Source organism: Solanum tuberosum, unplaced genomic scaffold (assembly GCF_000226075.1).
Source record: "Solanum tuberosum cultivar DM 1-3 516 R44 unplaced genomic scaffold, SolTub_3.0 scf00319, whole genome shotgun sequence".
In the NCBI taxonomy this organism is placed as follows: Eukaryota; Viridiplantae; Streptophyta; class Magnoliopsida; order Solanales; family Solanaceae; genus Solanum; species Solanum tuberosum.
In genome coordinates, this window is record NW_006239243.1 from 646,805 (window position 1) to 656,862 (window position 10,058).

The 10,058-nt window shown below is 35.4% G+C and overlaps 1 protein-coding gene across 1 annotated transcript; it reads right to left on the minus strand.

Moving 5' to 3' along the window:
- Positions 1-1,755: 1,755 nt before the first annotated feature.
- LOC102587216 (E3 ubiquitin-protein ligase PRT1) lies at positions 1,756-8,500 on the minus strand. Its single transcript, XM_006360295.2, has 7 exons — positions 8,350-8,500; positions 8,192-8,220; positions 7,936-8,115; positions 5,973-6,317; positions 5,692-5,886; positions 4,142-4,254; positions 1,756-2,381 (listed from the first exon to the last, which is right to left on the minus strand). Exons 1-7 carry the CDS (start codon positions 8,424-8,426, stop codon positions 1,992-1,994), a joined length of 1,329 nt encoding a protein of 442 aa, XP_006360357.1. The 5' UTR covers positions 8,427-8,500; the 3' UTR covers positions 1,756-1,991.
- Between the last annotated feature and the right edge of the window lie 1,558 nt (positions 8,501-10,058).

Sequence of the window (10,058 nt, forward strand, 5' to 3'; positions counted from 1 at the left end):
TAGGTTTTGGATTTTGAATGCCCTACCTTTGCAGACAATATAATAAGTGTGTGGCACTAAACACAAAGTATGAGTGATTGATTACTAGATTAATTATGTGTCACAAGTAATGAAGGGCCGTACTAAAAAAGTGACCACCACTCGTGTGATAAAACAAATTGGTTTTGGTAATATTTAGGTAATTAGGACAATCACACACTTGGTGCCTTCTTTCTTTATTCATATCTCATTAATAATTAACTCCTTTAACTAATTTCAAGGATTAGCTTTTTGTCTCCCTTTCCTTTTTCTTTTACTACTACTAGTGATTAGTAGTAACCTTAATCCTAATGATTAGGCTAACACCTTTCAATAAAAGCAGTTCGAAAGACTCAAATTTGAGATATTTGATTAAAGATGAACCACTCAAGTTTGATAAGATCTTTTAGAGCATGTATTTGGTCATGGTACGATTTGATTCTTTTTTTGGTAGAACTAAGTTATACATGTACTCCCTCGTCCCATTTTATCTGTTATTTTTTTACTTTACACTTGCATTAATAAATGATGTAACTTTACCCTTCTACCCTTATTTAATTTTTTTGGAACTCAAGTTTTCAATCAATGAATATGAATTAATTAATTTTGATTAATTAATTTAACCAATGAACATGAATCATTTATTAACTTTTCTAAGTTGGTCAAATGTATGATTTCAATGCTAATAACTCACAAGGGTAAAAAAGGAACAATATGCTAATTTATACATTGATTTTATGAAATGACAAGTATTATGGTCCAGCTATTTATAGAAAGGGATGACATATAAAATGAGACGGAGGGAGTATTAGTTATGCACCCTATTCAGTATTATAAGGTGTATACTTAATACTCCCTCCGTCCCATTTTATGTCACCTTTTTACTTTGCACTTGCATTAAGAAATAATATAATTTTACCCTTCTATCCTTATTTAATGTTTTCTTAAGACAACTTTATTAATAAATGACAAGATTAATTAACTATTCTATCAAGGGTATAATAGATAAAATATGGTAATTTATGCATAATTTTTATAAATTGACAAAGTATTGTGGCCCAACTATTTATAAAAAGGGATGACATATAAAATGGAACGGAGGGAGTATATAACAAACCATAATAATAGCAATGCAAGGTCTAATAATACATGGATAAAATATAAGTAAAGACAAAACCACCCTTAATACATCAAATCAAACAATGGATAGGTCACTCATTCGACCTATGAAGTCGACTATTGATGCTTGTGTTAGGATAAACTGTCTTATTTCATTACCAACAATGCTGCCATTCTTGGCTTCATTTTTGGCTGAGGAAAGAAGATTATAGATAAAAGATTATTACTAACAAACATCCAGTAGAAAGAGTTAAGCTACTAAGCTAAGCTGTTGTTGGGGAACTTAGTCGGAAGCCTATCGACATCTTCCTTTCTAAGAGAAACTCAGGGAGAAACATAGTCACAGATTGTAACTTGGGAATATGATACAAGAACATTCTGATCGACTCAATTGGCTCTCGATGTGTTCTTACCTTGTAAACAACAAAACAGAGGTTTCCGGTCAACAAAGCAGGGCTAGATAGATACCAGTGAGGATTCATATAGCCGACCCCAACTTGTTTAGGACGTAGTCATAGTTGTTGTAACTAAGGTTGCATTCAGATCCCATTTCTAGAACATAAGAAACTCAAACAGCAGTAATCATTTATCAGAATCAGATCTCCTCTTTCAAAAAGATTGCATGAAGCATAACTCTCTTTTCGATTATTATACGAATACAATGTACAAAGGTCCAACCGCATAGCAACTTTGATACTCAATATAAAGCTGTACATTATATAGCAAATCCCACTAGGAGTATAACTGGAAAAGCGGTTCACATATGGGTTGTTAGGGCCTTCATTCCTAATTCACAGAGTCTGATCGAGATAATGACCACAAAGAGTAACCACAACTGTCAAAGTAACGTTTACCTAATCTCTGTCTGCAGATTCTCTCCCTCCATCGTCGTCTCCAGTACCACTTGAGGATATGTTCCCCACTTGACCATCTCTTAGATCGTCTCGAGGTGAGTTGGTCTCTGAGGAATCTTCTTCCAGGGGCCGCAGCTCAAGGGACCTTGGCTCTCCGTATTCAAGTTGTAAATCGGAGTCGTCCCCTTCTAATCGTTCAGGTTGAAGCCTCAGTACAACATTTCTCACTTGAAGTGCCTGTATTAACTCAAATTGGTGTTCTGGAGTGTGTTGCTGATTAAATCTGCCCGGGAGCTTTGAGGAGCTTTTATAACATCCTTCACAAAGGTCAAAGCCTATTTTCTCCTTGCAGTCTTTGCATTTGTATCGTTCCCCAACAATAGGACACATCTGCAGATTTCAAAGTCAGTTATATCTAGTTTGCAAAAAGGAACTTCACTTGCTATTAGACTCCCTTCATAGAAATACTGTAAACTTTTAGGCTTCTAAAGCCAATTTCTAAAAAGGGACACACCAGGGGACTACCCTTGTAATTCATATAGTACTGTGTGTGATTTTCAACTGGAAACTTCCAACTCAAACCATATAACTGAAACTCCGACTTTTTCTACTATCGAAGAAACTAATATCAAGGTGGTTTAATGTAGGCTAGTCATCATTTTAATATTGATGAACTTGCACAAACTTCTCGAAAAATTAGAAAGTTCACATCTTTAACTCGATACCTTCTTGGTTTTTAGTTATTTCTTACCATTAGTTTTAGACAAGTTCAGACTTAAATCTAAGAAGAATTGATTTCCTGCCACTACAGCATATGTCGTGACACATCATTTTCATAAAAAAACCTACACAAAATAGCATGTTATGTAGAGCAAGAAACTTCATATTCTCATTTTATTTTTGACACACTTCACATTCCTATCTTTCAGATCCTGTCAAAGAATACCCACAACCAAGTCATCTGTTTTGATTGAATGAAAAGATGATGAGCAAAGCAAGATTAAAAGTGGGGAATACATCTTCTTTCTTTGTTTATGTTTATTCAACAACAGAAGGCAATAGTGGCTGAAGATGGTCTAAAAAAAGAATGGAATCCGACTTTTACAAGATTCCTAAATGATTGAGACATGGGGAGGATACTGAGTTTAAGGGTACCAAGGGAAATGGACGTTATGGTATGACTGGGAAAGAATCAAGCAACTTTTAAGGTGAAAGAGGCTTACAAGATTCTGAGAAAAGTTAATAATCAAGTGGGCTGTTGGCCATGGAAAATGATGACGAAAAGTGAAGATCCATTAAAGTTGCTTGCTCTCTTGGCTTGTGGCCGAAGAAGCACTGTTGACACAGGATAAGCTGAGAAGGATCTAACTTATGCTCTGGATGTTATTTATGCGGGGAAGAGGCAGAGACAACGAATCATCTCTTTTTACGCTGCAAATGGACAGATCAGAACTGGAAAATATTCATTAACCTGAGGGGAATCAGGAGGGTGATGCCAAGAAACCCAACGGAGGTACTAGACAGTTGGGGCAGAGAAGGGTCTTTGTCCAAACAAAAGGAGAGATGGAGGGTTGTATGGAGAGAGAAATCAGAGGTGTTTAGAGGATAAGCTGTGCAACATTCAGAAGCTGAAGATGAATTGCTTAGCTCTTCACTATTTTTGGTGTAAACAGAAATGTTTAGTACAAACTGAAGATATCTTTGATGTCCTAGAGAATATTTAAGAAGAAACAAAGGAAGCTATTTTGTAATTGTCTGACTTGGGGGACTATACAGTTGGTATAGTATACTTGTTAATATACAGAATGTTACCATTATCAAAAAAATAATAATCTTCTAACGCAGTTTAAATGCTGAAAATAATCATTACTACTGTAGAAAATTAATGCCTCTTCTGATACAACCATTCAGTAACTACAAGAAACAACGTGCTCTATATATTGGCCTCTCAATTTTATAGCATTTGAAACAAGTTCAAGGTAGCACCAGAGAAAACAATTAACTTTAAGGTTTAAGCTGCAAAATCAACAAAATAGTCTGAAACAATCCAGCAGCCTCTTGTAGGCCCTATGGACTTGTTCCTGTAAAGAGATAGAAGTACACACAAGTAGGGCAACTGGGAGACAAATGAGAAGAGCAATCAATCTTACCCCACAATAATCACAACCGACTCCAAAATGAACCTGTGGTCCTCCACCCGTAAACCATGCTGAAAGATCAAATCCAGGTACTGATTTGCAGCCAGCAGCTTCGTGCCGATTTCCTGTCATACCAGATAGGATCTTGTGATAGAAGGCCAGTGAAAGCTGAATCAAGCCAATATGACGAACAGTTCTAATTCCCAAGGATACTGCCAAATGCTTCATTTCACAGTTTTAGCATCCGATGCTTCTTAAATTGGTTAACAAAATAAGTGTGCTCTAACATATCTCCCCCCACCCCACCCCTCACAAGAAAACTGGTGGTGCATGTACCTAGTACGACCAACAAGAGAAGGATTTCTCTCCACCAGACTCCATCACAGAATTCCTTTGCTACACTAATAACAATAAAATCTTTGACTAGGTGAGTCACCATTATAACATAAAGGGCAGCCGTGCACTCAATATTCTTAAAATCTTCTTTCAAGCTTCCGCCTTTATCTGCTCTGACCCCTTACTCTTGCTTTCCCATATTTCAAACATACAACAGAAAATGCCGAATGCATTGGACATGCTCTCAAGTTAAATGATTGTTAATCACAATAATCCAAGGGAAACTTGGTGTTTATATAGCTTGTAATTCCTACATTCTGATCTCTTTAGTTGGCTGGAATGTATTCACTACAAGAAAGGAACAATTAAGGGTACAACTAAATGCTCGTTAATAATGAAATTGAAGCTTAATGGACGAAAATTCCCAAGTGTACATCTCTATTTTAAAATGAAAAATGATCAGAGGAGAATACCTTATCAGATATACTCAAATCTCAAACTAGTTGGTATAGGCAATATGAATCTTGTATATTTTCTGCTCTATTCAGACCTTTTTCATTCCAATATTGCTAAACAATTTGCCTTAAAAGATTTAGGGGCTCTCTAAAATTAGAGGCTTTCCAATTCTCACACTTAAGCGTACCAACAACAACTAAGGTTTACTTCATAAAAAGAAAAAAAAGCCTAAGTTAATCCAAATTAGTTGATACAGTCTATGGATTCTTACAACAACAACTTACAGAGTGATCCTCAAAGAGAGGTCAGGGGAGGGTCGTGTGTACGTAGCCTTTACCCCTACCTTGAGAAGGTAAAGAGGTTGTTTTGATAGACCCTTGGCTCAACTCTCAAGTAAAACATATCAAAAATCCAATGCAAAAAGAAGATAACAAATTGACACCACTTAGTCCAGTATAGTGAATTAGCATTAGCTACTTAAAGAAGTCAAATGCCTCAAGGTGGCCATCCTGAAAGATCTGGAATGAACTGAATCAAATCTGCACTCGTAAATAATGCCGAGTTACAAAAATGCACAAGAGATTACAGCCTCTGAATTTTCAATATCATTGAAACTTGAGATGGATTGTATGTGGATTATGTATTTACATAAAAGATGAGCATAAAATTGTGCATGTGTCAAATCAATATCATATTACGATATTTAAGATAAAATGGTGTGGAGACACTATTGGTATGGTTTATATACGGAGAAGGAAGTATCAACATACGTTTTGATGGAATCTGACAATCAGATCTTTCCACTGATGCCCTTTTCCTTTCGGCATACAACTCGGGAAATTGCTCCTCCAGGTAGTGCTCAAGAATCAAACAAATGTTGGGGTATCCATTTGGATGCTCCAGTTGGCAAACTGGACATCTACAGAGCTTGTCGCTAGGATTGATCACACAATTTTCACAATAAACTAACAAAAGGAAAAGCAGCATAATAAGAGAAGGAAAATGGAAACTTAAAGCCATCAACATAATAGTTGGAGGAAGTTGAACTGACCATGGCCACAATTAAGAACTACAGGTTTGCTTAACAATAGCTCGCAGATGCCACAAAGCAAATCTGTCATAAGCACCTGCTTTTCACTTGCACTGGTATGTTCATCTGCAAAGTTAAGATTCTTTGATATTGCGTCCTTATTGATTTCGGAACTCGATGTTGCAGGAACAACTGTATCTAATGAAACATCTATGGAGGAATGATCTCCTTCTCCCGCTGAACCACATTTCTGCGACGAGACAGAATGAGGTGAAGCAGTGTCCGGAACAAGATCTGTCTTGCAACGGGATTCTGATAAATCATCATCAAACTCAGGTGAGCAAGAACCTACTTCCTTCTCCTCCTCTGCAATAAGGAGAAAGAAAGACATCAGTAAACTTTAGAGTTGGAATCTTAAACACTTCCAGGGATAAGAAAAGATCACCAGATAATCATACTACCTCCAAAAGCACAATTCCTAGTACAAAGAGTCAAGCATCAAGCTCTCAGGTTGAGAGTGGACGTCTACTCATTGACTTTTTAGGGGAAAAACTAGTATGCACAGAATTTACATAAGAAAATACAGAAAAAGGTGTCTGACCCTGCACTAGTAACTTTGACATATCAAATGGGAGAGAGGGAACTTTGCCAAATGTAGAAAAGTTGAAAAATCTAAATTAGATTGTTTTCATCCTCACAAGTGGCCAACAATGAATCAATTATGGACTTGATAGTAAATGCATGTATGTTGCTTCTACCATATACAACAACAACAACAAACCCAGTATAATCACATCCCACAGGTGAGGTTTGGGGAGGGTAGTGCGTACGCAGACCTTACCTATACTTTGTAATGGTAGGGAGATTGCTTTCGATAAACCATCTGCTCAAATAGAGATGAAAAAGAAGCAGTAATCACAGACAGTAACAACATCAAATGTACTAAGATAAATGAAGCGAAGGAAACAATCAGATAATACTAAAGATCTAAGGATAAGCAACTTAAAAAACAATACTAATACTCCTAATACGGAAAATAAATTCACTCACCAACCTACTAACTCTCTAACCTAATACATGACATCCACATCCTCCTATCAAAGGTTATGTCCACAGTAAGCTAAAGTTGTGTCAAGTTCTGCCTAATCACCTCCCCCAATACTTCTTTAGTCTACCTCTGCCTCTCCTCAGGCACCTCTCACACCTCCTCGTTAAGATATTCTATGTATTTCCTCTACACATGCCTGAACCATTTCAGTCTTTCTTCCCGCATCTTATCCACCACGGCGGCCACTCCCACCTTGTTCTCAATATCTTCATTCCTAATTTTGTCTCTCCTAATATGTTCGCACATCCTTTTCAACATACTCATTTCTTCTACTTCTATCTTTTGGATGGGCATTCTTGACTGACCAACTCTTTACCCCATACAACATTATCGGTCTAACCACCACACTATAAAACTTACTTTTCAATCTTGGTAGCACATTCTTATCACACAAAATACTAGAACTGAGCCTCCATTTCATCCATCCCACTCCAATACGACATGTGTCATCATCATCAATATCTCCATTTCCTTGGATTACTACCCCAAGTACTTAAAACTTCCTCTCTTAGGGGCTTCTACCATATACAATGTCAACAATTATATCAAATGTACCCAAATCCTCGCTCTACCCCCTCATGTAAACAAAGCTCAAAACTTTCTAAAATCATAAAACAACCAATGTATTAATTTTACGAGTTCAACAAAAGCCGAAGATGATTAACTCATAGCCATTGGGAAATTCATCAAACAAACAAGAAGACAATTCACTATGATTAATGTTTCCTTAATATTTCACACATCGCACAGGTTTAATACTAGTGTAAACAAAGCTCAAAACTTTCAAATATCATAAAACAGTAAATGTATTAATCTTATGAGTTCAACAAAAACCAAAAATGATTAACTCATAATTGGGATTCAGTAGAGACTCACCGGCAACTTGTTTTACCCTTCTTGCACTGGCTAAAGGGTACAACTTTAGAAGCAAAGAGTGAATCAATCTACAAAAACTAGGAAAATGATGATATGGGTGTCGACAAATGGGACAGTTTGATTCCCTCCAAGTATTCATAGCTTTGAATATACACCAGAAACAAGCAATGTGGCCACACCCTACAACCAAGAAAATCAATCAATCAATCAGAAACCATTAAAATCAAAGTAACAAATCAATTCATCATACACTTACCTAGCACAACTGGTTTATACAAAAGTTCCCTACAAACAAACAAACAAACCAAAAAATCAATACACAAAAGAAATCAATTAACATATATACAAGACAATTCAAGAAATCATTTCAAAGTGATTTTTTTTTCAAAAAAAATGAATTCTTGATTGGATTACAGGCAAACACAGCACTGAAATTCATCTGGGATTTCCTCAATTTGAATATCTTCATGATCTTCATGGCCATTTTCCATCTTGAAGGATCAAGTTTTATGGAATATGTTCGTTAGAGCTATCTGGAATGTGAAATGAGAGGGGTTTTGATTTACAGAGGATGAAATGGGCTTTTGGCCCATGAGAAATGGACCTTGGGAGATAATGGGCTTTTACTTCTTTGACTTTAGTGATGGTTTGATAATATCCGAGGATTAAGTTTGAGACAAAATTTATACGGCTAACTTTATCTCAGGATAAGTTTATAATGTCAACCAAATGTGCAGTATAAATTCTGTTCAGACTTAATCTTGGGATATTCCATTTTATCCCATTTAACTTGAAATTATTTTATTCCATCAGTCCAGGGATTATAATTTCATAATCGTTTAGTCTGCATACCAAATGCCCCTTAGAGTAACTCATAGATAGTATAAATCCCAAATAGCCATTTTTTTCAGTTTCTATAATAGAAAAATAACAATTTTCATGAAGTTTCTAATTTCACGGATGAAACTTGCCTGGTATTATCATGGACATCACTTGTAAATTTGTGAAATTCCATAATAATAACTATTTTTCATTAACAATGTCATGATTATTATCATGGAGCTAATTTTACATGATTAATACTATAAGAATAGGTTGGTTGAGCAATTTAGAATAAAACAAGAAGGTTTTGACATACAAGGTTATATTGGCTTATTTCGAGGATCTTTCGAAACAATCTCTCTACCTTCACGAAGTAGTGATAGGTCTGCATATACTCTATCCTCTTTAGACCCCACTTGTAAGATTTCACTTGTATGTTGTTGTTTGTTCGTTATATTGGCCTATGAGAGTGGTCCTTAAAAGGAAATGGGCTTTTGGCCCAGAAAGAAGTTAGCATTGGAATGAGATGAGCTCTGGGCTAATGAGAAATGGATCATGGAAAATAATGGGCTTTTATCTTACAACACTATGAGTTTGTTGTTTCCCACAAGTCAAAAAATAAAGGGGAAAATAAGCAAATACCCCATAATAGCAAAATAATTACAAACACATACCCCTTTACATTCATACCCCACTAAATAATTACACTATATACCCCATTTACTAATTTCGCTTAACTGATACTAAATCAGTATCATATATATTGTATTGGAATCATTAAGGCTAATAATTTCGTTGAAGTGATACTAAATCAATATATATATACTATATTGGTATCATTAAGGTTTGTTGTTAAGAAATTACCCATTAGTAAATGATACTATAAGAGTATATATATACTCTTATAGTATCATTTACTAATGGGTAATTTCTTAACAACAAACCTTAATGATACCAATATAGTATATATATATTGATTTAGTATCACTTCAACGAAATTATTAGCCTTAATGATTCCAATACAATATATATGATACTGATTTAGTATCAGTTAAGCGAAATTAGTAAATGGGGTATATAGTGTAATTATTTAGTGGGGTATGAATGTAAAGGGGTATGTGTTTGTAATTATTTTGCTATTATGGGGTATTTGCTTATTTTCCCCTTTATTTTTTGACTTGTGGGAAACAACAAACTCATAGTGTTGTAAGATAAAAGCCCATTATTTTCCATGATCCATTTCTTTCAGAAATTACTTTGAATTTGGGTATGAACTTGTAATTATTTTAGACTTTATGACC